This window comes from Aspergillus costaricaensis (assembly GCF_003184835.1).
Source record: "Aspergillus costaricaensis CBS 115574 unplaced genomic scaffold BO79scaffold_2, whole genome shotgun sequence".
Lineage (NCBI taxonomy): Eukaryota > Fungi > Ascomycota > Eurotiomycetes > Eurotiales > Aspergillaceae > Aspergillus > Aspergillus costaricensis.
Genome location: NW_020291802.1, coordinates 1,980,238 through 2,002,825, shown reverse-complemented (window position 1 = coordinate 2,002,825; position 22,588 = coordinate 1,980,238). Strand labels below are relative to the sequence as shown.

At 51.5% G+C, this 22,588-nt stretch overlaps 8 protein-coding genes across 8 annotated transcripts; 4 read left to right on the top strand and 4 right to left on the bottom strand.

The window, feature by feature from the left end:
* Nucleotides 1-128: 128 nt before the first annotated feature.
* On the top strand, nucleotides 129-853 carry BO79DRAFT_213587 (uncharacterized protein; the record flags this gene model as incomplete). Its single annotated transcript, XM_025683211.1, has 4 exons — nucleotides 129-191; nucleotides 232-377; nucleotides 712-790; nucleotides 827-853. The coding sequence occupies 4 exons, from the start codon at nucleotides 129-131 to the stop codon at nucleotides 851-853; spliced, it is 315 nt and encodes a 104-aa protein (XP_025544834.1).
* Nucleotides 854-1,497: 644 nt separating this feature from the next.
* psrA (putative general stress response phosphoprotein phosphatase Psr1/2) lies at nucleotides 1,498-3,729 on the bottom strand. The gene is made up of 5 exons (XM_025688102.1): nucleotides 3,454-3,729; nucleotides 2,162-3,357; nucleotides 1,959-2,108; nucleotides 1,805-1,903; nucleotides 1,498-1,747 (listed from the first exon to the last, which is right to left on the bottom strand). The coding sequence occupies exons 1-5, from the start codon at nucleotides 3,551-3,553 to the stop codon at nucleotides 1,535-1,537; spliced, it is 1,758 nt and encodes a 585-aa protein (XP_025544833.1). The 5' UTR covers nucleotides 3,554-3,729; the 3' UTR covers nucleotides 1,498-1,534.
* Nucleotides 3,730-8,349: 4,620 nt separating this feature from the next.
* Nucleotides 8,350-11,143, top strand: pxa1 (putative peroxisomal ABC transporter (PXA1)). The gene has a single exon (XM_025682038.1). It carries the CDS (start codon nucleotides 8,575-8,577, stop codon nucleotides 11,029-11,031), a length of 2,457 nt encoding a protein of 818 aa, XP_025544832.1. The 5' UTR covers nucleotides 8,350-8,574; the 3' UTR covers nucleotides 11,032-11,143.
* A 311-nt stretch (nucleotides 11,144-11,454) lies between these two features.
* On the top strand, nucleotides 11,455-14,143 carry BO79DRAFT_135687 (uncharacterized protein; the record flags this gene model as incomplete). The annotated part of the gene is made up of 5 exons (XM_025678060.1): nucleotides 11,455-11,647; nucleotides 11,941-12,017; nucleotides 12,071-12,215; nucleotides 12,270-13,969; nucleotides 14,003-14,143. 5 exons carry the CDS (start codon nucleotides 11,455-11,457, stop codon nucleotides 14,141-14,143), a joined length of 2,256 nt encoding a protein of 751 aa, XP_025544831.1.
* Nucleotides 14,144-14,179: 36 nt separating this feature from the next.
* On the bottom strand, nucleotides 14,180-15,445 carry BO79DRAFT_165152 (uncharacterized protein). Its single transcript, XM_025679241.1, has 2 exons — nucleotides 15,339-15,445; nucleotides 14,180-15,258 (listed from the first exon to the last, which is right to left on the bottom strand). Exons 1-2 carry the CDS (start codon nucleotides 15,400-15,402, stop codon nucleotides 14,234-14,236), a joined length of 1,089 nt encoding a protein of 362 aa, XP_025544830.1. The 5' UTR covers nucleotides 15,403-15,445; the 3' UTR covers nucleotides 14,180-14,233.
* A 194-nt stretch (nucleotides 15,446-15,639) lies between these two features.
* Nucleotides 15,640-18,104, bottom strand: BO79DRAFT_234833 (putative lysyl-tRNA synthetase). The gene is made up of 5 exons (XM_025684419.1): nucleotides 18,023-18,104; nucleotides 17,505-17,794; nucleotides 17,279-17,443; nucleotides 16,798-17,223; nucleotides 15,640-16,746 (listed from the first exon to the last, which is right to left on the bottom strand). The coding sequence occupies exons 1-5, from the start codon at nucleotides 18,079-18,081 to the stop codon at nucleotides 15,929-15,931; spliced, it is 1,758 nt and encodes a 585-aa protein (XP_025544829.1). The 5' UTR covers nucleotides 18,082-18,104; the 3' UTR covers nucleotides 15,640-15,928.
* A 179-nt stretch (nucleotides 18,105-18,283) lies between these two features.
* Nucleotides 18,284-19,179, top strand: BO79DRAFT_186901 (Tim10/DDP family zinc finger protein). The gene is made up of 3 exons (XM_025680504.1): nucleotides 18,284-18,332; nucleotides 18,403-18,534; nucleotides 18,652-19,179. The coding sequence occupies exons 2-3, from the start codon at nucleotides 18,437-18,439 to the stop codon at nucleotides 18,833-18,835; spliced, it is 282 nt and encodes a 93-aa protein (XP_025544828.1). The 5' UTR covers nucleotides 18,284-18,332; nucleotides 18,403-18,436; the 3' UTR covers nucleotides 18,836-19,179.
* Nucleotides 19,024-21,901, bottom strand: BO79DRAFT_28067 (putative Sin3 complex subunit (Stb2)). The gene has a single exon (XM_025688072.1). The coding sequence runs from the start codon at nucleotides 21,786-21,788 to the stop codon at nucleotides 19,212-19,214; it is 2,577 nt and encodes an 858-aa protein (XP_025544827.1). The 5' UTR covers nucleotides 21,789-21,901; the 3' UTR covers nucleotides 19,024-19,211.
* Nucleotides 21,902-22,588: the final 687 nt, after the last annotated feature.

The following is a 22,588-nucleotide window of genomic DNA, read 5'->3' as shown; positions in this document are numbered from 1 at the left end:
CGGCCTCGATCTCCTCCACAGGCGGCGCATCCGAGTCCGAGTAATCGGGGTCTTCTAGGGCTTCCGGGTTCGTGATCGTGGCTTTCGGTTCGACCCGTAGCTTTCCGTCCCAGCCGTTTTTGTCCTTCATGTTGAGCGATGGGGTGTGGGCGTGTGTGGGCGTGTGTGTGTGTGTGTGTGTGTGTGTGTGTGTGTGTGTGTGTGTGTGTGTGTGTGTGTGTGTGTGTGTAGGGTGGTCCTGGGAAAAAAAAGTGGTTTGGTGGTGATGCAGTTGGAGGCGGGGAGATTGGGTATGACGCTGCCAAGAAATATCAGGAGATCGTCGGAGCTTTGGATGGAGGCTCAAGGAAGCGGACACAGCCTTGCAGGGGAAATATGTATGTATATATGTATGAAAGAGTTCAGGACGGGGCTAATCGGGGAATACTCACATGGGTTGACACGATGTAGTGCGGACAAAAGCGGGATGCGATGGAAGATTTGGAGATGACCGACCGATCGGTCATTATTGCCGCGGCGTGATCTCAGCCCGCCTTCGCCCGTTAAGAGGCGATCCACTCTACGCTGTAGTTTAGATGCTCGATATATCGCCAATAATTCTGCCCATTATACGTTACCGCCTGTTTTACTCGTTACTTCAGATCTGTACTACTCTGGAAATCGGCCGTCTCGTGAAATGGTCAATTCAAAACTACTTAAACACGGGACAAGCTGGATGGTGGAGGCGGACGCTTTTATGTACAGCACGCACGCCCAATCAGTACATATACATTGCAAAGTCCGATCCCATGTAAGTCTGGAACCGTTCAGACTATGCGTGTACCAGAAGCAGCGACAGGCGCTTGAGACATGAATCAAAATGCCACGCGCTGGGGAGTCTCCAAAAAATAGACCATGGCGAACCAATGACAAAAACAACGCTGGGTTTTGGGGTTCACATCTTCGGGCACAAAGAGACTAGGAAAATAACCAGGACGGCGGGTCGAGCCTCTTATGGGCTGCATGTTAAGCAAAAAGAACAAAATGGGGACGATGAAAGGAATCAAAAGTAGAAAGAGACAAATGAAAGAAAAGAGAGAATGTAAATCGGGGAGCGTATACATGAGATCAGCAAAATTTTGGCTGATGACCAAGACTGACGCCTGCGGTATGCAACAGGAAAGAAAACTTTAAACACTAGGAAACAAGACTGGCGGGGGTAATCTGGTATCTGCTCGCTGGGAGCGCAAGAACATGGCCGGTGCTCGGAAGAAAAAACGGTGCGAATGACATGGGGATAAAGGCAAAAAGATGATGATGGGGAGGAAAAAGTTAAGGAAAACACATCTTCACTGTGGAACTGCCGCGAGCGTTCAGATCCCAGACGAAGCTGGATTGAGCTGCCGGGACGGTCTGGCTGCTCGACACGGCAGACGTTCCATGCGTATAGTTGATCAAAAATCAGATGACTCTTTCTTTTGAAAACCGAGTGGACCCGCAAGGTGAAGATAAGCATGCTGTAATGCAAATGCCAGAAAAACTAGAGTTACAGGCATCACAATGTAATGTCGAGAACCAGACTAACGTCTTTCACTTGTGCCCCGGCAAGGTCTTCGAGGACGGGAATCAGATCGAGAAGCTCGTTATCGTGGGCGTCAGAGAACCAGCTGCTGATGGGTATCGCATGTTGAGGGTGGAAGATATACGAAGTTGGAGAATTATCGATGATAATCGTATCTCGTAGGTCGCGGCCTACTTGAGAGAGATCCTAACCAGGGATCAGCAAACAATTCACGCAAGACAATGTACATTGAGTGGAACAAACCTTGACATAGTTGCCTTGATGGTTATAGCAACTATCCCTGAACAGTCGGTGGTGGACAACGTTGTGAATATCTAGCTGATCCAGCAGAGGATCACCGTACTAATGAAGCATGAGCGAATGCGTAGCCGATAATTCTTATTTTGGAATAACTCACCTTCGACACAGAAGCAGTAAAGACAACCACTTCATACAACTCACCCACCCTTTTCATGAATTGGTCGACACCAGGTCTTTTTATAACGTAGATGTTGTGATATTGACCTTCAATCTCCACGGGAATGGTAAAATCCGCGCGTTCAAGAACCTGAACATAGGTTAGTCTAACACTGGGTTGATGAGAAACTGAGGATGGCGGACCTTGAAACTACTGTGAACCAACGTCTCGTCCAAATCGAGAACCAAGCATTTCCTGTCCCGCAGATGGGGAAGAGGTGGCGGCAAGAGGAATTGCTGTTGCGTCTCCTCTAGCATTGTATCGGCGTGGTGTCTAGATGGGCCCGTCGGCGGAGGCAATTCAGCTGGAATTACTGTCGCCTCCTCGTCGTGTGAAGTATACTTCTCGTCGTCATAGCTATTTTCGGACGCCGGGGGCTTAGGCAATTCATCCAGCTCTATAGGAGCAGTCGGAGCATCCTGAGACTTTTCAGTGAGGGGAGAGATCGCTTGCTCCTCTGTTTTCTGAGCGGGCTCCTCCGCTTCGCTGGCAACAGCGCTTGCTTCGGCGGTCGTAGTGGAAGGTTGAATACTCTGGCCTACACCAAGCCCCTGTGATTCAGCACTGTCCTGTGGCAAAATCGGTACTTTCTCTGTCTCTGCCGCACCCGAAGGTACCGTTGCACCATCGAGCTGAGCGCCCTGCTCGGAAGTAGTCACAGTGCGCTCTTCGTCCACTTGAGACATGGACTGGTTCGATGTCACAGTCATGTTGGGTTTCTCATCCCGGTAGTAGCTGGGGTCTTTGGATTCCGCGGTGCTCGAATCACCAGCATTGGTGTCAGCCTTCTCCGGAGTGGCCTGGGTGTGGGGAACCGATGGCTGTCTGGATGTCCTCTTCGCTGGGATGGCAGGGTCCTCCGAATCATCGCTGGGCGAGGAACAACAGCTCAAGAAGGCGAACAACCTATACGAGACCTTGCTTCTCCTCTCTGGCTTAGCCGGATCACGCAAGTCAGGGCTTGCCGACTTGTCTTCCTCCATACTCGCCCCCTCCTGGTTTTGCCGACGCGACCTCATACTGCTACCTCTGCTCCGGTCCCTACGACCCTTGAATATGCTTCTTTTCGAACCGCGAAGAGTATTCTCGGAGTCATCGTGAGCAGTGTCTTGACTCTTGTCCAGCGTAGATTGTCGATCCGCTTTTAAGGATGCACGCGACGGGATGGGCAACAGCAAATGATGTTTCTTCGGTGCGTCAGCAGACGTGGTTGCAGAGTCCTCTACCGAACCCTGGGCCGGTGCGACGGACTCTTGAGCCGCATTGACGGGCTCTACATGGTTCGACGGAGGCGACGCATCGGTGGTGGCGGGCTGGTCCTGAGGCGGCGGTTCAGGATCTAACAAAGGAGATATCAGCAACGGCACTCGGAACCAACCCAAGCGCATCGGAGAATTTGATTGCGAAGCCAGGAACAACGGAGTTGAAAACTTACTGGAGTCGGGGGGACTCGTCGCGATAGGCATGAGCGCTTCTCCAGTGGTCGGTTTTGAGTTTGATGGTGAAGAATCTCGCTCTAAGCTCCCTCCGAGCATTGAGGGTAGCAGAGCGAGGTTCACTTAAGCCGACGGGGAAACCAAAAAAAACGAAGGGAGAGAAGAGTGACGAGAGAAGAAAAGAGAGAGCGAGAGAGAGATAGAGAGGAGTCGGAAGACAATGACCACCAGGGTTACCGCCGAGAAGGGGAGGGAGGGGGGTTGCGCCGGCAAGGAAGAAGAAGAGGAGAGAGAGAGAGGGTGCAGTCACGCCTCCTGGCTCTTCGCACGTACTGAATGGATGGGATGGAGGCAGGTTACTAAGGTGGTAGTACCAGTAAGTTGCTTAGCTCTGGGACCCGGACCACCGCCTTGAATAAGGCTAGTGCGCAGCACTAAAAGACTCGTTCGCAATGAGCAGATCCAATCAATCCGCACTCCAATGTCCAGAATACAGGGCGGCAGACGAGCAGAAAAGCATATGCGACCGGCACGATCTGGAAGTCAAGTCTGGGGATGATCGCAGGAATGGAAGGGTTCGAGCGTGGGAAGTGCAGGACTGTTTGAACGTAGGGGATCACGTGGTTGAGCCAGGGCGCAAGCAGCTCCTCTTGACTCGTTTGATGACCTCTTTTGTTTCTAAGTGGTACGAAGTAGTTGGTTGTAGGTAATAATGATAAAGGTTCAGGCAAGGTTAAGGCAAAGGTCACCGGCCAGACAGCCCGGTAGTTAGTTGAGTTAGTTAGTTGGAGAAGAATAATAGCTGTAACGTGAAAGATCTAGGGTATGATCGCTTGTTGCACTGGGGCTGACGGGTTGTTGGCCAGCGGGAGGGAAGTTAAGGTGAAAAGGTACTCTAAAAGAGGACCCCCCCCGAAAGTAATCTGATCGGCGGTTGATGATCGGATTCTTGTGCTGTGGGTTCGTCCCTTTCGCTTAGTCGATGGGCAAAGGAAGTGTCAAAAGTGTAGCCAGCGGCTAAGAGAGACCTTTTCGTCCCACTAGTTGGACACGGTCTGATGACGGTTTTCTACAGTCGGGATGAGCGACAGGGGAGCACGGAAGTCCAAGGGGAATCAGCCCAGGTGCGGTGGTGCTTTGATATGGTCAAGCAAGCCGGTTGATGATAGTGGAGAGTGGCTTATTCCTTAGCTCCTTGACTGGCGGCTAACCGGTTTAAGCAGGAAGAGGAAGAGGAAGAGGAAGAGGAAGGGGAAGGGGGAGGAAACTAGAGTGAAAAGAGAATCGAGAAAGAGAGGGAAATAGCAAAAGAATACGTAGAGCCCGAGGGGGGAGAGAGAGAGAGAGAGAGAGAGAGAGAGAGAGGAGAAGGGAGGGGAGGGGGAGGAGGGAGGTGGAAGTGGGTGGGCGAATACAGCAATGATGATAGTAATAAAACCAAAATTAACATTATCATTGCAATAATAATAATACAGGAATGATAATAATAAAATAAAATAGAATAATTTAAAATTACTCCATTCGTGTTGCTATGCGCTGACTTTTACGGAGGTGATGACCTTAAATTAACTGGTACTGTTAAGTACTAGTAAGTAGTAAGTAGGGACGTTGATGGTGGATGAATGCTCGGATGTGCCTTGGGGGGCAAGGGGTAAAAGGAAAAGCAGCAAGCAGACATCGGAACCCGCATGAGAAATTAGTACGGGCCCCAGGAGAAAAAGGCGAATGGAAAAAGGAACGAAAAATGGAAAAAGAAAACGCGGGAGAACACAGGCCAAGTCTGGTCTGGACCAAAAGATGCAGGGCTGCAGAATTGGGGCCAGACACCCTCAGAACTGCTGCGACTGGCTGGTCCAGCATTGGAGACGGAGGTTCAGTCTCCATTTGCAGCAGGTTCGGGCCTGATTTGACGGGAGATGCCCCGTACCTTGAAGTTTGCACGCCCTGATTACCTCCCATTGGAACCGGTAAATCAACTTACCATGAGCACCATGGTGAGCCACGCTTTCCAAACGATCCAAATTAACTATTGCACAGAGTCACAGACATGTGGACGATAAGGATACCAGCAGGATCCCCCCATACTTCATTTGATCCAGACTGATGTAATTCATGCATAGCCAGAAGCTAGTGAGTTACACGCCTACCCACAGCAGCCCGGCCCCCGGTAGAAGTAAGTCCTCTGTAGTAACTAGCCTTCGACTCGAGGTCATCCGGAACAAGTTCCGACTCGAGAATGGGCTCATGTCGTCGGGAGTATAACTACTATAGCGGTCGCACCCATCCAAAATATCAATAAAATTGGGAGAAGTCATGAAAGTCTGATTATTTTATTTTCAATTATTTTCTTTCACGGATCGCATAGCAAACCCCGAAAGTAAGTGCTATCATTGTTACCCCGAGAAGGCTTGGTGCAGGGATCTCGCTCGTCTTTTGTTCCGTGGGCGCTTCTAGGACGAATCGGAGGTAGCCAAGACTTAAAGGTGGTCTCAATCACCAGTGACAAGGTGAGGCTGGCGTATATCTGGCAGCTCAATAGTCCTTTCAAAGTCATGCATATCTGCTCCCATTTCATGGTGTCTCTTGGAGGGGGCCGTGGTTTCTGTAGCCACAGCATCTCTCTTCCGTAACAAAGCTGCACTGCCCGAGTCGGATCAATTCATGGTGCACACCACCTTCAATGAACCTGCAGCTTTTCGTCCCTCATGACCACAACAATCATGGGAGACCTACACCCTGGCCTTCCCTACATCCTCTTCAAGACCCTGGAAACAGTTCCAGGTGACGACGGCCATCTGCTCAGCCAAGCGAGCAGCACCACTACTAAAGTAGGCAAGGCTCAGGAAATAAGTTACAGCTATTGTGGGTGATCAGTACCTCATGATACAGGATCGAGTCGAAATTACCGACTTCTGGGATTGAGATTCTGGACGGGCACCTCCACTCCGAAGAAGTCACTATCTTCATTCGCTTCTCGTCCTGCTAGCCTTCCAGCCTAAAAAACCGCATGCCTTAGACAGTACCATGACTCCGCTCACATCTAATAGTATCTTCAGCCCCTCTGGTATTTTATTGGGCCAATCAAGACATGCATCATTTATTGTCCGTTGAGAATAAGTCCTACCATTGGCCATCTATCACCGACCGTGATCGGCCTCAGCTAGTACTGCTCAGGTCTCCCATGTCGTCGCCTGTCAATCTAAATCTAATTCCTCCTTCGCTGGGACCAAGGTCGCCGTCCGTAGCAAGCTTTTCAGAAATCTAAAGGTCATCTTCCAAAAACATTAACATGCTCTAGTCTAGAAAGGCTCATCACCATGGCTGGCGGATAATGCGCCCGGGGCGTCATTCCATGCATCTACTTGTGGAACTGCCTGCGAATCAGATGCTTCTCAACAGGAATAGGCCCGTGCAGTTGTCGAAAGAAGAGTCGATCATCCTATCTAGCCACCTACCCATGCTTGCATACCTGCACACATACCTAGTCTCAATATTCTATACGCTGTAGGTATCAACCTCCCTTTTCATTCGTTTGTGTTACCCTGCCTTCGTAAATAACAGTCTGCATCAAATGGTGATAGTCATCCCTGCCAAAGAAGATGCCACTGCAGCCATCCATAGTTTGCAGGGGGGGGGGCTGCTAAGTACTAGGAGTTAAGCAACAACCCCAATAACACACAACATTTCTGTCTGGGTGATACATTCCAGTATCCTTCCTGGTTGATCATTGACACACAAGGGATGGCGCATTCTACGAAATACTTTGCTTGTCTCGAGATCCAAGTGATTGTCAAGTTTTGGTTTCAGACAGGTATGCGGAGACTGTTTGGATTGTATACCATCTTTCAGCTTCAGCAGCTAGAGAAAGAGCTGGTAATTTACCCCGTAATACCTGATCTCCATGCCATCCCCACTCTTGTATCCAACCCCCGCATCAAGTGCGAGACTGCAGCCTTCGGATGCTATTTTTGTTCTTCGAGATAATTCATTCATGTTCATGCCTTCGCTTTCTGGCTTTCAAGTCATACGATCGAGGACAAATGGGAGAGCTAGGCCCCAATGTCGGAATCAAGGAATACCATGTTCAAGTCTGAGAACGATCCACATTTACTTTATCCTCCCGGGCTTCCTTGGTTGCCAAAGTGCCGGCCAGCCATACTGGATGGTTCTTCGATTAAAGTCTAGCGGACCAGCACTGACCTCAAGTTTAGGTGCCTCGTGCGATATTGGTAGACCTTGTATTTTACCATCAACCTCCCGCTATTGAAGCTTAATCGACCGGCACCAGATCAACTCAATGATACAGATAACAACTACTTCTATCAGATAATACCACCAACCTCGTAACGACTACCTGCACTATCCGGCCGGTCTTGGTTGCAGTGCCTGGGTCCCTTTTAGGAAGTTGGGCGCTTAAGGGCCTACATAGTAAGACTGCCAGAGGATGGACCTGCAAATCTCAATAACGCAGACAATTATCACAGCCAATTACTGCCGATTATTTGATGCAATTTTGGATGGCTCAATTAGTAGTAGTATTTGTGGTACAAGATCTGTGAAACCAAGCGATTCACTACTCCGACATCGACCGGATGATGTCAACGGCTTCATTAGTTACTTGAACATCTAAAAGCAACTAAAGGGCCATCGACACCACATTTCGGAGATTAGGCTCATAGGCAATCTCCTAAAATAGCGAGCAGGTCTCTGTGAAGGCTAAAACTTGTGGCTACTGATACTTGATGTAATGAGGGTCTGGGGACTCCGCACGTGAGGTGCGCCTCCGCCCCTCCGCAATGTTGGCCCGAGGTCTTCACATGCATTAACTCTCAACAACATTGTCAGCTTCAACCATAATGTGAGCTCCTGAGTGAGTTGTCCGCTAACAACTATCTCACAACCACACCTATTCTTACTCATATTTCTTGCTTACAGCATATCCGACCTCGAAATATCACCACAGACCGATATAGAACGCGTCATCCCTGCGGACGCTTCTCCCCATCTCCTGATGGCCTTCGACAGTCTGGCCTAAGAATGCCAGCTGCCGTGAGGGCACTGTCCTACAAAGTGCCCACAGATTGTGTTAGAAGTGGTCCTGTGGCTATACATGAAGCATAATGGCCGCTCATTCAACGCTTCGTCGTCGAGAAGATCCTCTCGTGGCGCTGTACAACAAATACACCAGTCTCGTTCGCTCCCGGATCAAGCGTTCATCAAAGACCACCCAAATCATCGCCACTATTGCACTGATTCTATCTATTTTGGGTTCCGGTTATGGAGGCTACAAATGGTTCAGCGAAAGGGCCAGAGAACGTGCGCGAGGAAGACGGCTGCTGCGTCGGAATTCCGGGATTCGAGGCAAGGATGGCACTCGTACCATCTATGTGCCCTATAAGGGCTCCATGACCTCTAAGGTTGTGATTCATCCGACCAAACAAACGACTTTTGATGCGCATCGGCGGTTGTTCTTGAATCCACCTGCTGCCGCCCGTGTCGGCGACGGCGAATCTGTGAATCAAATACCGCCGCCAACCACAAAGCCTGGGATCAACCTTGCATTCCTTCATCAATTTCTCAGCCTAGGGAGTATCATGGTCCCGAGATGGGGTAGCAAAGAAACTGGGTTATTAATGGGTCATGGGGTTTTCTTGCTCTTGCGGACGTACCTGTCTCTGTTGATCGCACGGCTTGATGGCGAGATCGTAAGGGATCTTGTCGCGGGCAAAAGGCGCGCTTTCGCTTGGGGCATTCTCAAATGGTGCGGGATTGGCACACTGGCTTCCTACACCAATGCCATGATCAAGTTCCTTCAATCGAAGGTGTCTATTGCGTTCCGGACCCGATTAACGAGGTATATCCACGATCTCTATCTTACTGGCGATAACAACTACTACAAGTTGATGAACTTGGATGGCGGTGTTGGCCAAGGACCAGACCAGTTCATTACCCAGGACCTCACGCTCTTCTGTTCTGCAGCAGCAGCTCTATACTCGTCCATGGGGAAGCCTATGGTGGACCTATTCGTGTTTAATTATCAACTGTATCGTTCTCTCGGGCCTTTGGCCCTTACCGGTATCCTCACGGGCTACTTCAGTACCGCAGCAGTTCTGCGAAAGCTTTCACCACCGTTTGGAAAGCTGAAGGCTGTGGAGGGAAAGAAAGAGGGTGACTTCCGGGGTCTACATTCACGGTTGCTCGCCAATGCTGAGGAAATCTCTTTCTATGGCGGCGCGGACATCGAACGTGTTTTCCTAATGAGAAGCTTCAAAGACCTTCAGCGCTGGATGGAAGGTATCTATAGCCTCAAAATCCGCTACAACATGCTCGAAGACGTCATCCTAAAATACGCTTGGTCTGCGTTTGGCTACCTGATCACATCTCTGCCGATATTTCTTCCAGCCTGGGGCGGCATGGGTGGTGCCCTAGAGCTTGTCGACGTGCCGAAGGAGACCGGTCGAGAACGCGATCGCATGAAGGAGTTCATCACGAACAAACGTTTGATGCTATCTCTGGCGGATGCAGGTGGCCGGATGATGTATAGTATCAAAGACATCTCGGAGTTGGCTGGGTACACGTCTCGAGTCTACAGCTTGATATCCACCCTTCACCGAGTGCATGCGAGTGCATACTACCCCCCACGCAATTCTCATGCGGAGCTATACTCTCTCGCGGATGTACAAGGAACTATTCATAACGGCTTTGATGGTGTTCGTCTCGAACAGGTTCCCATCGTCGCGCCTTCAATATATCCCCGGGGTGGCGATGATCTGATCGAGTCACTGTCATTCGTCGTGCACTCCGGCGACCACCTCCTGATATCTGGACCGAATGGGGTCGGCAAGACTGCCATTGCCCGGGTTGTATCAGGGCTGTGGCCAGTGTACCGCGGGTTGGTCAGTCGCCCCAGAGGGTTTGGGCTTGACGGCATCATGTTCCTTCCCCAGCGGCCCTATCTCAGCGTGGGGACTCTCCGCGATCAAGTAATCTACCCCCACACGGCAATCGACATGCACGAGGCAGGTATAACCGATGCTGCACTGCAGAAAATTCTGGACGACGCTCACCTAGGCTACCTCCCTGGGCGCGAAGGCGGATGGGACACTCGAAAGGAGTGGAAGGATGTCCTGAGTGGAGGAGAGAAGCAACGCATGGCATTGGCACGAATTTACTATCACGAGCCTCGCTATGCCTTCCTTGATGAAGGAACCTCGGCGGTCTCGTCTGATGTCGAGGGGCTGCTGTACCAGCGGGCTAAGGAGCGGGGAATCACCGTGATTACGATCTCCACACGCGCATCGCTCAAGAAGTACCACACATACAACCTTAGCATTAGTATTGGCGAAGGGGGCGAGCAATGGGAGTTTGAGAGGATCGGCACCGCCAAGGAGAAGCTGGGAGTTGAGAAGGAGTTGCAGGAGATACGGAAGCGGCTTGACAAGGTGGAAGAGTGGAAACAGCGTCGGGAGGATATTGAGAACGAGCTGCGCAAGGTCTGGGTGGAAGAAGGAGAGCTTTTTCCGCCACCCTATGAATCCGAATCGGAAGCAGTTGAGGTACAGGATGATCAGCAGTAGGCTCTCATCCACTGCAGGTCAAACTAGCCGACGCTGTGACCATTGTTTCATTTTTCTATTCATGTTGACTTAGTGTCCGAGTGAATCTGTACCTGGACTTTTGGATGATGCAAATAGATTAATCTGATGATTTACCCATCTGTAGAGTCACATGACCACCACCCACGGCGGCAGAGCGGATCCTCTTCTTGTCCCATGCATTCAACTATCATCAATGCTGCATAGCTCTGTTCTTGTCTTCCTGCTTCTTGAATCTTTACCCTTCACTTTTCCCTCTTCTTTTCTTCAGTATTCAAGTCACGTGTTCATCTCTATCCCAAAATGTGCATTCTGCGTGCAGACTAGTCACAGCTTATTTCCATCTCTTATTCAAATCTTATCTAAATTTAACTACTGCAGGGGGAACACGCCCCTTCTACTATAATGTCAATCATTATGGAAGACTCGTCTTCACCAGACCACCAAAAAATGGTCGTAATACCAATCAACCGGACATTCAGCGACGGCACCCAGGACAACTGGCCCAAAGATGAGAGATTCCTGCGACCAGACGATAGTTACTATCGGGAGAAGCTGGCCTCCATGTGGCTGCAGAAAACGGGGGCTTATGAGCGTGGTACGTTGATTGCATGATTTACTTTGATCTTATTATACTTCGGTTGATGCTCTACATCTTTGCACGGTCGCTTTTGAGGTCGTTTGTGATTTATCTATCCATTACTATTTTCGGACTCTGTACTCCAGATCCATATTGAGATGTTTGGCGCATCGTATACCTTATTGTACCATCATGTGAAGGTCAACGATAGTTGCTCTTCTTTGTTCAGAAAGGGGAAGTGACATGTCGCTGCATGCTAGCATATTGAAATTATATTCGCTTTTATTCCGCTTCACTAACCCTGCGTTTAGGAGTGGAATACATCCTGGACAGTCTGCCTGATGGTTATGCTCTATTTGACAGGCCGCGTATTGCAAACCCCGACATTGTAGGTTTCTAGTCTTTACTCCTGGGTGAATCCACATCCCTAACCCTCAGCAGTACGATCGATTCCTCTATGGCCATCCGACAGATGTGTATTTCAACTCTACGAAGCAGTTCTTTCCGCACTTCTACTATCTTATGACAGGCGGCCAAGAGCCATGCACTTGTGTCCTTTGCGAGAAGATGTCTAAGAGAATACAAGGTATGTCGCGACCAATGTTCGGACTACCTATGCAATACTGACAGTAATATACAGAAGGCGGCTCAGAAAGACGAGGTCCTGGAAGGCCTCGGGGGAGACCTCATGGGACTGGAACGCCGATTCGAACCCCTGGTAGGCCACCGGGGAGGCCGCCTGGTCGACCTCCCGGATCAAGCGCAAGCAAACCTCCCGGAAGGCCACCGGGAAGACCACCAGGAAGACCCGGACGACCCCCTGGTAGGCCCCCTGGCCGACCTCCAGGCAGGCCTCCAGGAAAGCTTTCGTCGGCGACATGCCCGTGTACAGATAACGAGGGGACACCAGACGTGTTCAAGATGGCCGTTATGCAGCTCGAGCTACAGGGGTTACAGGAGAAGGACATCACAGAGCCTGGAAGCATGGACTGGCGCGCAGAGCGCTCACCACTCGACGAATACATCCAAAAGCTGGACATGCAACCGTCCTTTCTCCCCCGTGCCGGAGAAGTCGTGCTCTGGACGCCAGATTTCGAAGGCGAACTCGCCTGGAACCCTGAACATAACCAGATTCAAGTATATTTCCCCAGCGAGAAGCGATGGTCGGGCACCCCAGAATGGCGAGCCGGTATCGTCAGTCAGGTCCCAGAAGAAGACACCATCTTCCAAGACATCGTCCAGACATCCCCCAAAAAACAGAGCGTCAACTACTCAGGCTTCCGCGTCGAAACCTTCCCTGACCCTCACAGCCCTGACAAGAGCTACTCCCTGCACTACAAATACGTCTATCTGAAATCCATCAAACCATTCAACGCCTACGAACACTTCCTCCAAAATATCCCTCGCGAGAACCTCCACCCCTCCATCGAATACGCCATGACCATCATGTCCTCCTTCAGCCTCCTAGACAAACACCACTTCAAAGGCATCTGGCCCGACGCATCCATCTACAGCCGGGGGATCTTCATCGGCGCCGAGCTCCTGACCATCGGCGACGCCGTCCGCCTAAAACCCCAGAACTACAACCCCAACAATACCCCCAACTCAACCGTCACCGACATAATGGTAATCGAAGAGATCCGCCTCGACCTGAAAAACTGCGACTCAGACCGCAAATCCAAGCACCTCGCAGAGAAATACACCATCCGCATCCGCGGCAAGATCTACACCCCCAGCGACCGCCGCATCTACCTCACCAGCAACACCCTCCACCCCATCAAACCCCTCACCGCAGACGAAGTCGTCTCCGCCTTCCACTACGTCGGCATGAGCGGCTACGGCGACTGGTACCGCATGCACCCCGGCGCCATGGTCGACGTATCCCAGGACATGATTCTCGGCCGACTCTACGAGCCCGACGCCCTGCAACTCATGTTCGGATCCTTATCCCTCGGATATGATCTCAACGGTGTGCTCCGCGGACGCGAGTACTCCCGCCAAGCGGACGAGCGCATTCCAGAGGGGCAGAAATGGTTCTGGGGCGATTTCCGCACGCAGACGCTTGCGATTGACTCGTTAAATGGCGAGGATGTGGGACATTATAGCGACGCTAGGGATATGAAGATGTGGAGGGCGAATCTTCGTGTATTAGATGGGGTGGCCAAAGCGGCGGATTTCAGGGAGGCCAAGATACCGGGCGATGTGGGACGGCCGTCGACGAAGTCCAGGTCGAATTTTGCCAAGGTTGGGAAGCTCAGTAAGCTTGTTAGTACGGGGTTGGGGGGTGCGGATTTGAGTAACCCTGTTAGTGAGGCGGAGGAGGGCACGAGTCGGTTGTCTGTTGGTGATGAGGATGATGATGAGGAGGAGGAGGAAGAAGAGGAAGAGGAAGAGGAGGAGGAGGATTTCTCGCTCCGTATGGATCAGTTGCGCGGCGGGACAGAGGAAACAGAAGAAGGGGACTATGTGCCTGATAAAGAGAGGGAACCCAAGCGAGTAAGACATGATGATTGAGCTGGATTGTACTATAGATATTCAAGATGATACCAGAAGCTATACAAACAAACTACACACCCCACACCCATCAAATAATGACATGGCATCCTACTTCGACGTCTTCTCCACCACGCCCCTAGCAAAATCCCCAAACGTAACCCCATCTCGTACCTCCTCCTCCAGATTCGGCTGCGTAAACACCGCCAACGTATTCCTCGCCACCTTCCCGACCCCTCTCGCACCCTTCACGAAATGCGGCACAGCACGGAACTGCCCCCTCGTAATAAGCTGCAGCGCCTCACCCGTCTGAAACGCAAGACAATCCTTCGGTATATTGACCTTGACGACCTGGCCCGTCCTAGAGCGGATATACAACCCGGCCTTAGGATCCGGCGAGGTCATGAGTTCCGGCAGGGGTGAGGATTTATCTTCCAAAGTGGAGGAGGAGGGATCATGCGCCTCCTCATCGACGAACATCGCGGACGTAAGACCCGTTAGACATCCGTGGTCGAGGTGCGTTGCGCACCAGTCGTCATCATCACCACCCTCACTTTCTTCTTTTTCCCCTCCCTCCGAAGAAGAACCTTCAGTGGGAAAATAATGCAACAACCTCGCCTTAGTGGTAAAACTCCCCCTCACGACCTTCTCCAAATACCCCGCCTTATACCCATCGACACTTTCCACCGCAAAGCGATCACACGCGCGCGCCACCAACGCCGCCGTATCAATAATCAGCGTGCAGAGCTGCTCGAAGCTGCTCCGGAAGGTGGGGAGATCTGTCTCGCTCGGCCAGATATTGGGGGAGGTGTATTCGGGGAATTCTGCGTCGATGGACGGCGCGCCTTGCAGGGACGGGTCGTTGTAGAACGCGCAGTTCAGGTAGTAGGAGCCTTTGTGTGTGTCGTAGTGTCCGTCGCGGAGGGTTTCTTTGCCTAGGGACCAGCCGATGAGGTATTTTGCGGAGGCGCAGGTGAGGGAGTCCAGCGTGGAGGGGGGCAGCGAGGCGAGGTATGAGGCGTTGGAGAGGACTTGCGCGCGTAGGTGGGGGAAGGTTGGCGGGAGGTTCTTGACGAGGATTATGCCTAGGGAGGAGGGGCCGAAGGCTTCTGTTAGGGTTGAGGGGGGGATGGTTCCTGTTTTTGTGTGTGGTGTTAGTTGGTGGAAATAGATGTGGGTGTGGTTGTTTTGGGTTGGGTTGGGTTGGGGGACGTACCGTCGATTAGGTCTTGCAGGGTGACCGTGACGGCTTGCGCTACGGGTATGTCGTCGAGAGCCATTGTGGTGGTTATGGTGTTTGTGTTTGTGTTTGTGTTGTGGTTGTTGTTGAGTGGTGGTGGAAAGAGGAGATAATGAGGGGAAAAGATTGCAGGTGGGATGATGGAGGGCCTCGGCCCGCGCCGGTCAATTGTGCTTATCGGCGCTTCTTATCGGATGGCATCGGCCGGCTGAATGGAATTGATTGATAGACTGTAAAGTGGTGGGTGGGTGTTGGATTCAGTTGAGAGTTGTGATATCTGGATTGTGGGTATGTACATTGAAGAGGTGGATTGTGTGGTTACTATAACATAAGGTTCATGTAATGTACAGGCAGCTTACTGCATAGCTGCAGTTGGAGCCTTTCTGACTCCATTTCAAATTTCCAGTTCAGCAGTCGAGCAGCGCAGCAGTCTAGCAAGACTGTGAACGTCGAGCGACACGCAGGCGAGATCTTGCAACAATCGCGAAAATCCACTCGCCTGCAACGGACCAATGAGAGTGCCGCCGCAAGACGCGTCATCGTGTCTCCCATTCACTGAGCGCTGTCTAGATCTCCTTCCCTTCAGCAGCCTGGCCTTCAGCCGCTGCATCGGCACGGGTGGTCACTTTGCGCAAGTTGCCAAAAGGCAGAATGTCCCCGATTCTCGTTATTCCAGTAAACAACATGCAGAGACGGTCGATACCGCACCCCCAGCCGCCAGTCGGAGGGAGACCCCATTCCAGCGCCTTCAGGTAGCTCTCATCGATCTCTTCTGCCTCATCCGCCTGCTTGCTGTACCGGACCTGGTCTTCGAACTTGCGGCGCTGCTCGAACGGCGAGTTTTCCTCCTCGTATGTGTTCACGACTTCGCGGCCCTCGATGAAAAGCTCTCCGCGGGCGGCGACGCGCTGATTGGTAGTGGGGTGGATAAAGGACTTGGATAGAGGGGATAAGCACTCGGGCGGGTTGACGATGAAGGTTGGATCGATACACTGGGGTTCGACGTAGATGCTGCAGAGCTCGTCCAGCAGCCGGGGGAGGGTCACTTTGTCGGGAAGTGCGTGGTTGCGGTCACGGAAGATCGCCTTCACCTGGTCCAGAGCATCGGGAGACGTGAGGTCTGGCAGCTTCTGCTCGATGCTCTGCTCGATAGAGGTGATGAAGTCGAGTCGGCGGAAGGGCGCAGAGAAGTTGAGATGGGAAAACGGCAGAGGTGTGTCTTCCTGATTAGGCTTCTTGAAGGGGGACGATTTGTGGAAAGCAGTAAGGTGTTCAGCTAGGCCCGAAAGTAGCTGCTCGGTTGTGGTCATGAGATCCTCCAGGTTGGCGTAGGCGTGGTAGAACTCGCAAGTGGTGAACTCGGGGTTGTGGGTCTTGTCGAGGCCTGTTGTAGCTTGTCAGTATTCGTTCAAGCACTTTGACTAACAACTAATACCTTCATTGCGGAACGAAGGTCCAATCTCAAAGACCCGGTCAAACCCTCCTACCACCAATCTCTTCAGCCAGAGTTCCGGCGCAATCCGTAGCGACAATTGACGATCCGGAAACTCCGTGGCTGTAGTATGGAATGGACGGGCAATTGCACCGCCAGCAACCGCTTCAATAATGGGCGTATTAACCTCCATAAAAGACCGGTCGACAAAGAACTGGCGAAGATACTGGACAACTGCCGATCTAGCTCTGATGACATTTACTGTCCCCGGGTCCGCAAGGAACTGAACATGTCGGGGATACGGCGAGTTCTCCTGCCCCTGGGCATCAACCGGGATATCATGCAGACAGGGCGACAGCAGCTGCGGCAATTCGGTTGCCAGAAGCGTGAGCTCGCCTCGTTCAGTCCGGTGAGGATTACCCGTTACGGCTATAGGATATCGTTCAGTCTAAGCAGGATACTAAGGACGGCTGGTGAAACATACAGAAGGCATCGCCACGCCGAAGCATCCGGTAGAACTGCTTGAAGGTCGCCGGAGGGATATCCTTCAATCGACGACGATTGCACATAACTTGGATTTTATGGCCATCATGAAGCAAGTCGAAGAATATCAAATTGCCTCCAACAAGTCTTAAGGTACGTACCCTACCTACTGATTTAAGTACGAGACGACATGGTAGAAGCCAGCTAGGCTAGAAACTAGGACCTACCATTAATAACAACTGTATCATCCTCTACTATTTCATTATCTGCTAGATGGCTGTAGCGGCCACGAAATTCCGCACAGCTCACCGTGTTCTTGTTTGACGCGAGCCGGGGATACGGCTCAGCAACAGCCTCTTCGATCAGTTGCACACGCCTCTTGAACGCCTTCTCAGGATACGCATCGACGCTGTTCTGCCTTGTTTGTACCAGAGGTGCATGAGTGTGCTGTATTACTCGAGCAAGCCTGCCAGAAGTCTGGAAAGCCTGCGATGTACGGGAAATCGGAAGTCCTGTCCTGAACATGCCGTTAGCAAACTGTCTAATAGACACAAGCCATAAAATGTAATAACAGAGACAAGATAAATCAGAAGACATAAAGCTTCCTGTTACTCATAACTTGGAAGATAAACCCCCAAGCTTCAATGCAGCGGTTCTGTAATTGGAAGGGTATGTCTCATCATGCAAGTTGCAGGATAAAGAGGATCCATTGGGAAAAACACAGCAAGAACATAAAACTGCTTACCTAGACAAAAGACCTCCAACCCGCAACGACGACGCCCTCAACGGGCGAATTGGTTGCATTGAGAGTGAAAAGAGAACTACTACGTGCTCACATATTGAGAAAAGGAAGGGGAAAAGAGAAAAAGAAAGAGAGTCAAGTTGTGCGGGAAATACGCGTTTGCAAATCCGGCGAAAATTCCTAAGGCGGTGAGGAGCGGCAGCGGCAGGGCCAGCTTCGAATCCCGGCAACTTCAGGTCTGCTCCGGCAGCTCAATTCAGCGCATTCACATCATACTCCTTCTAACGCTCATTGATCAACTCTGTTATCACTTGTGAGTGACCGACTTACTCCTGGAATTGCCCGTCGTATATTAAAACCAGCTACTAATTGACTAACCTCAGCTAAACAACACCACCCTCACTACACATCGTCATCATGTCTTTCCTCTTCGGCGGCGCCCCCAAGCTTTCCTCGGAACAGAAGATTGCTGCGGCTGAGACGGAAGTTGAGATGGTCACCGACATGTTCAGCCGGTAAGCTTCAGTCATTATATCCAATTGCTTTGAAACCCATATTCATCTTCCCCTTCCCAACATCACACCTGCTCCCCGACACCTTATATACTTGACTAACCCAATCATGACCACCAGTCTCACCGAGTCCTGCATCAAGAAGTGCATTCCCAACGACTACCGCGAAGGCGACCTCAACAAGGGCGAGTCCGTCTGCATTGACCGCTGTGTCGGCAAGTTCTTCGAGGTCAACATGAAGGTCAGCGAGAAGATGCAGGGTGAGGCGAACCAGAAGGGCGGCATGGGTGGTTTCGGCATGTAAAGTGCGAGGTCAACGAAACGATTGTTCATCTAATTGGATCTTTTGCTGTTCTTTCATAAGTCGTGTATAATCTATTCGGGTTTTCAGATCTGTCATGCTTGCTCTTCTGGATGGCTTGTTTTCCTTTGGTCTCTCTTATGGCATGACTGAACAGGAGCGGAAGGCCTGGGTTTTATGCTAATTGGGATGGATGACTTCCGCTCGGACATGGATATACAGGGTTGTTTGGTTCTGGGATGAGGGTTTGCTGTTAGCGAAGGCTGGGTCTTTGGCATTGCACGGTCAACGCGAACTGCGCAAGTCTATCTCGGAAATTATGTACATTAGAAATGATATATGTCTACAAGGCTTCTTTCTGGGAAAAGAGAATTCGCAGTTACTGTGTTGAGCATCCGGTAATTCTCCCCAACCAGGAGAACCAGGAACTGTCCTGCTTTTCGTGCTCGCCCCGTATCAGCAGCTTGACCCTGTTTTCGATGGCATTTACATGCCGTTCGAACTCGTCGAGGTTGGTTTCGACATCCTCGACACGGGAATCTAGAACATGGAGCTCGTAGTCCAGCTTCGCGCCCATTAGTTCAACCCTCCTCATGTAATCGGTGAGCTGGCTGTGCTCTTCCGTCAACAGGTCGCTCGATTTAGCTCTCATCTGTTCAAATGTCGACAGCCGTTCCAGGTAGGCGGCGTTGACCTTTTCGTGACTCTCGTGTAAGCACCGACTGAGGTCATCCACAGAAGATACTTGCTGTTCAACCCAAGGTACAGTATGCTCACTAAGCTCTTGGATACGTGAGCTGAAGATTCGTGCATCTGAGGCTAGAATGTCTTCCTGCATGATGGCCTCTTCCAGAAGGGTATCGGGCTTCTCTTTGAAAGCTTCACCTCCCAAGTCATTCCATCCCAGCACGACCTCTTCGACAGTGCTGAAGGACAGATGGCGGGGCCAGTAGTTATCAAGACGACTGGAGTCCCTCTCCATATTCAGTTCGGTACAGCTTTGCGGTCGACGCAGGAGCATAATACCAACTTCAGACGTCTGCTCCCGAGGGTCGACGGTAATGTCGGTGGAGCGTGTCCTCCAGCGCTCAAGGTCCTGCGCTTCGTCATCTGCTCTGGGTACTGACACCTTACGCGACGACTCTGAATCAGCCTGGGATGGAACCGTTTCTACGGTTATGGCTGGCGCTCTTGATTTGGGTGATTGCGGTAATATTGTCCTTGGAGGAGACTCAACCTGCAAGTCATCCTTCGGGGCCTGGCCTTCAAGGTCCTGCACGTCCACGGATCCGACTGGAGCACCATCGGATTTCTTCGACTGAGACACCTCCGTGTCGCTATCAATGGGAGGCAAATGAGCAGGGTCACCGCCAAGGTCTATGTCATCCCTCGAATGCTTCTGCGGATGGGACCGGAGGCCTACTGCATCCTTGAACCGGCCAAACCCCGCCCGCGCATCTGACACTTTCCCGCTCACACCTTTTCGAACTAACCGGCCCAGATTCTGGTCTTTCTCATCTAAGGACGATGCTGATTCTGGCGGCCTCGATGGACGTTCTGAGCTTTGCAGCGCGCGGTCCGCCACTAAATCTTCGTGCGAAGATCGTTTTCGACTTGTCCAAATATGGCCACCCTGATCGTCTGTAGTGAATACCATATCTGCACTCTGTGCACTGCCAGAAAAACCGTCGTCAATTCCGCCCTTCCGCGGCTTTCCCCGCCACAGCCATTTGGCTCGTTCACCGGTGACCAGGTGTGCGAAGTTGTCAATATCGAGGGTCTCGATATCAGCTATCCCGCCTTTTTCGCGGCCGCGGACCATTCCCATAACCATCTCTCCCCCGTGTCCGCTTAGTTCTGCCATGGTTGATTTTACGGCATCGGTCCAGCCTTCTGCATTCGCAGCTTTTGCTGTCACCCGGTGCAGGCGATCCAAGGTCTGTCGATCTAACCTTCGGGTACGTTTCAGCTTCTGTGATTTTTGAAAGCTTCCAATACCTTTCTTTAGGTTATCAATATCAAACGCATCCTTCCCAACCGGAGCACCGAAGGCATGTAGCCGGTTTCGCGCCCCCATGAGAGTACCCAGCAGGGCGGCTACTGAGATAGGGCCCAACATAGAATCACTCGGTTCAATGTTGTATAAATCCATACCCGTCTCGGTCCACCAATCATTTATGGCCGCTTCTGTGACATCGCACAGCAGTCCATCAACGTACTCTGGGGCAAGATTGCCAAACATCATCAGGGCGATCTGACATTGCTTCACAAGCTCTATGACGGCAGTATATAGAGGCACCTTCTCGCTCGTCCGGTAAAGGTGATGGAACTTCCCCTCAGTGGCGGGCGAGGGTGGCTGTAACTTTAAACCAGAGCGGCCTGAACAGCCCAACCGTTTCAGGTTTTCATTCACGATGAAATCATCCTTGTGTTTTAGAACATCACCGTCGGGTACCGGAATGAGAGTCAGTGCCAATGGGAACACGTTCAGATCGGTAACCATAAGTGTTCCCAATGGCGTTTCCTTTTTCCGCGCTTGGCATTGCGTGACTGCGCCGAAGTACATCTTCATACGGGGCGACCACGTAGACTCGTCTGTGGGGACGCTCAGCACCCCCACCACGACCTTGTGCGAAGGATCCCCAGTATAGGTGGTTATTATGAAGGTAGGGTGTATGCGCGTGCAGGCCCATTGTTCAACAATGAAAGTCTCATATCCTTCCAAAATCAATCGTCGACCTAGCACAACTGCTGATTTATCCTCTTCGAGATATCTGAGGGCAACTGGATCGGTGAATACGAGTTTCTGGTGGCCATGCTGTGGCGACTGTCCCTCAGGGCCACTGAGCTGTGTAGACGGTACATCTTTCGTGTTGATGGAGTGTTTTGCCAACTCGCGGGGGGCCGACGTAGGAGGCGGTGCTTGGCCACCTGTCTGCGTTGCGGGAGGTGGCATGGTTAAGACGGGCAATTCCTTAGCACATAAGGGCTATATATATGGTGTTTCCACTAGGGGAGTGCGCGTGAGTTCAAGAAATCTGAAGAAGAGCAAATCAGGAGGCCGTGCTCAAATAAAGGCGAAAGAGACAGAAGCGTTGACCCTCCGGGGGTCTTATCGTATTGTACAGAGGTGAAGAAGAACCGTAACATATCCGAGGTTGAAGGAGCTAAGGGTTTTGAAATGTCAAGCACGGATGTGACAAGCCGGGCTAAGGGCTGTCCATGTCATGTCAAATCATTGAAGGAGAAAGTAGAAGCACAAGCCTGGCCGAGAGGTGGTTGTTGTTACCGGCATGTGCAGCGACTTCAGTTGGCGACGTCACAAGGGATTCCCACCAGACCTGGAGCGGTGAGCGGCTAAGCCATCATCGCCCTGACTTTTTGGGGCCACTTTGGGTCCAACAGACCCCACGGAATAGACAGTGTATATCCGAAACTAGCAGGTGTCTCAATGCCATTAAGATAGATACAGAATAACGCGACGGTATTTGGTTAGTCTTACGATCCCTGAGGGTAAGCGTGAGAGCGCTGTTACCATTCTAGAACACCACTCTACATCTAGACCAATCAATTCTGCATGAAACGCAGCTGCCTAGGTGCATTCAGCCACAACTCAATCGTTCCTCAGCACTGCCACAAGAGCCCTATGGGAGAAGCCGTGGCGAGTAGGCACACACTGGACGCGTCCGTCAGCCCAAGTACCCAGTGACACGGCCCGAGTCGCGCATGTGCAGCGAACAATTGGATTCAAATGGA

What these genes read in the sequence shown, in the direction of transcription:
- BO79DRAFT_165152 (XM_025679241.1), bottom strand. Translation starts at nt 15,402, where the DNA reads ATGGCTCTCGACGACATACCCGTAGCGCAAGCCGTCACGGTCACCCTG. An exon ending in CCTGCAAGACCTAATCGACG is followed by an intron (nt 15,259 to 15,338) that starts GTACGTCCCCCA and finishes ACACAAAAACAG; the next exon opens with GAACCATCCCCCCCTCAACC.
- BO79DRAFT_186901 (XM_025680504.1), top strand. Translation starts at nt 18,437, where the DNA reads ATGTCTTTCCTCTTCGGCGGCGCCCCCAAGCTTTCCTCGGAACAGAAG. An exon ending in GTCACCGACATGTTCAGCCG is followed by an intron (nt 18,535 to 18,651) that starts GTAAGCTTCAGT and finishes CATGACCACCAG; the next exon opens with TCTCACCGAGTCCTGCATCA.
- BO79DRAFT_234833 (XM_025684419.1), bottom strand. Translation starts at nt 18,081, where the DNA reads ATGCAACCAATTCGCCCGTTGAGGGCGTCGTCGTTGCGGGTTGGAGGT. An exon ending in TGATACAGTTGTTATTAATG is followed by an intron (nt 17,444 to 17,504) that starts GTAGGTCCTAGT and finishes TTAAATCAGTAG; the next exon opens with GTAGGGTACGTACCTTAAGA. An exon ending in ACCTTCGTTCCGCAATGAAG is followed by an intron (nt 16,747 to 16,797) that starts GTATTAGTTGTT and finishes AAGCTACAACAG; the next exon opens with GCCTCGACAAGACCCACAAC.
- psrA (XM_025688102.1), bottom strand. Translation starts at nt 3,553, where the DNA reads ATGCTCGGAGGGAGCTTAGAGCGAGATTCTTCACCATCAAACTCAAAA. An exon ending in GACGAGTCCCCCCGACTCCA is followed by an intron (nt 3,358 to 3,453) that starts GTAAGTTTTCAA and finishes CTCCTTTGTTAG; the next exon opens with ATCCTGAACCGCCGCCTCAG. An exon ending in ATCAAGGCAACTATGTCAAG is followed by an intron (nt 1,748 to 1,804) that starts GTTTGTTCCACT and finishes ATCCCTGGTTAG; the next exon opens with GATCTCTCTCAAGTAGGCCG.
- pxa1 (XM_025682038.1), top strand. Translation starts at nt 8,575, where the DNA reads ATGGCCGCTCATTCAACGCTTCGTCGTCGAGAAGATCCTCTCGTGGCG.
- BO79DRAFT_28067 (XM_025688072.1), bottom strand. Translation starts at nt 21,788, where the DNA reads ATGCCACCTCCCGCAACGCAGACAGGTGGCCAAGCACCGCCTCCTACG.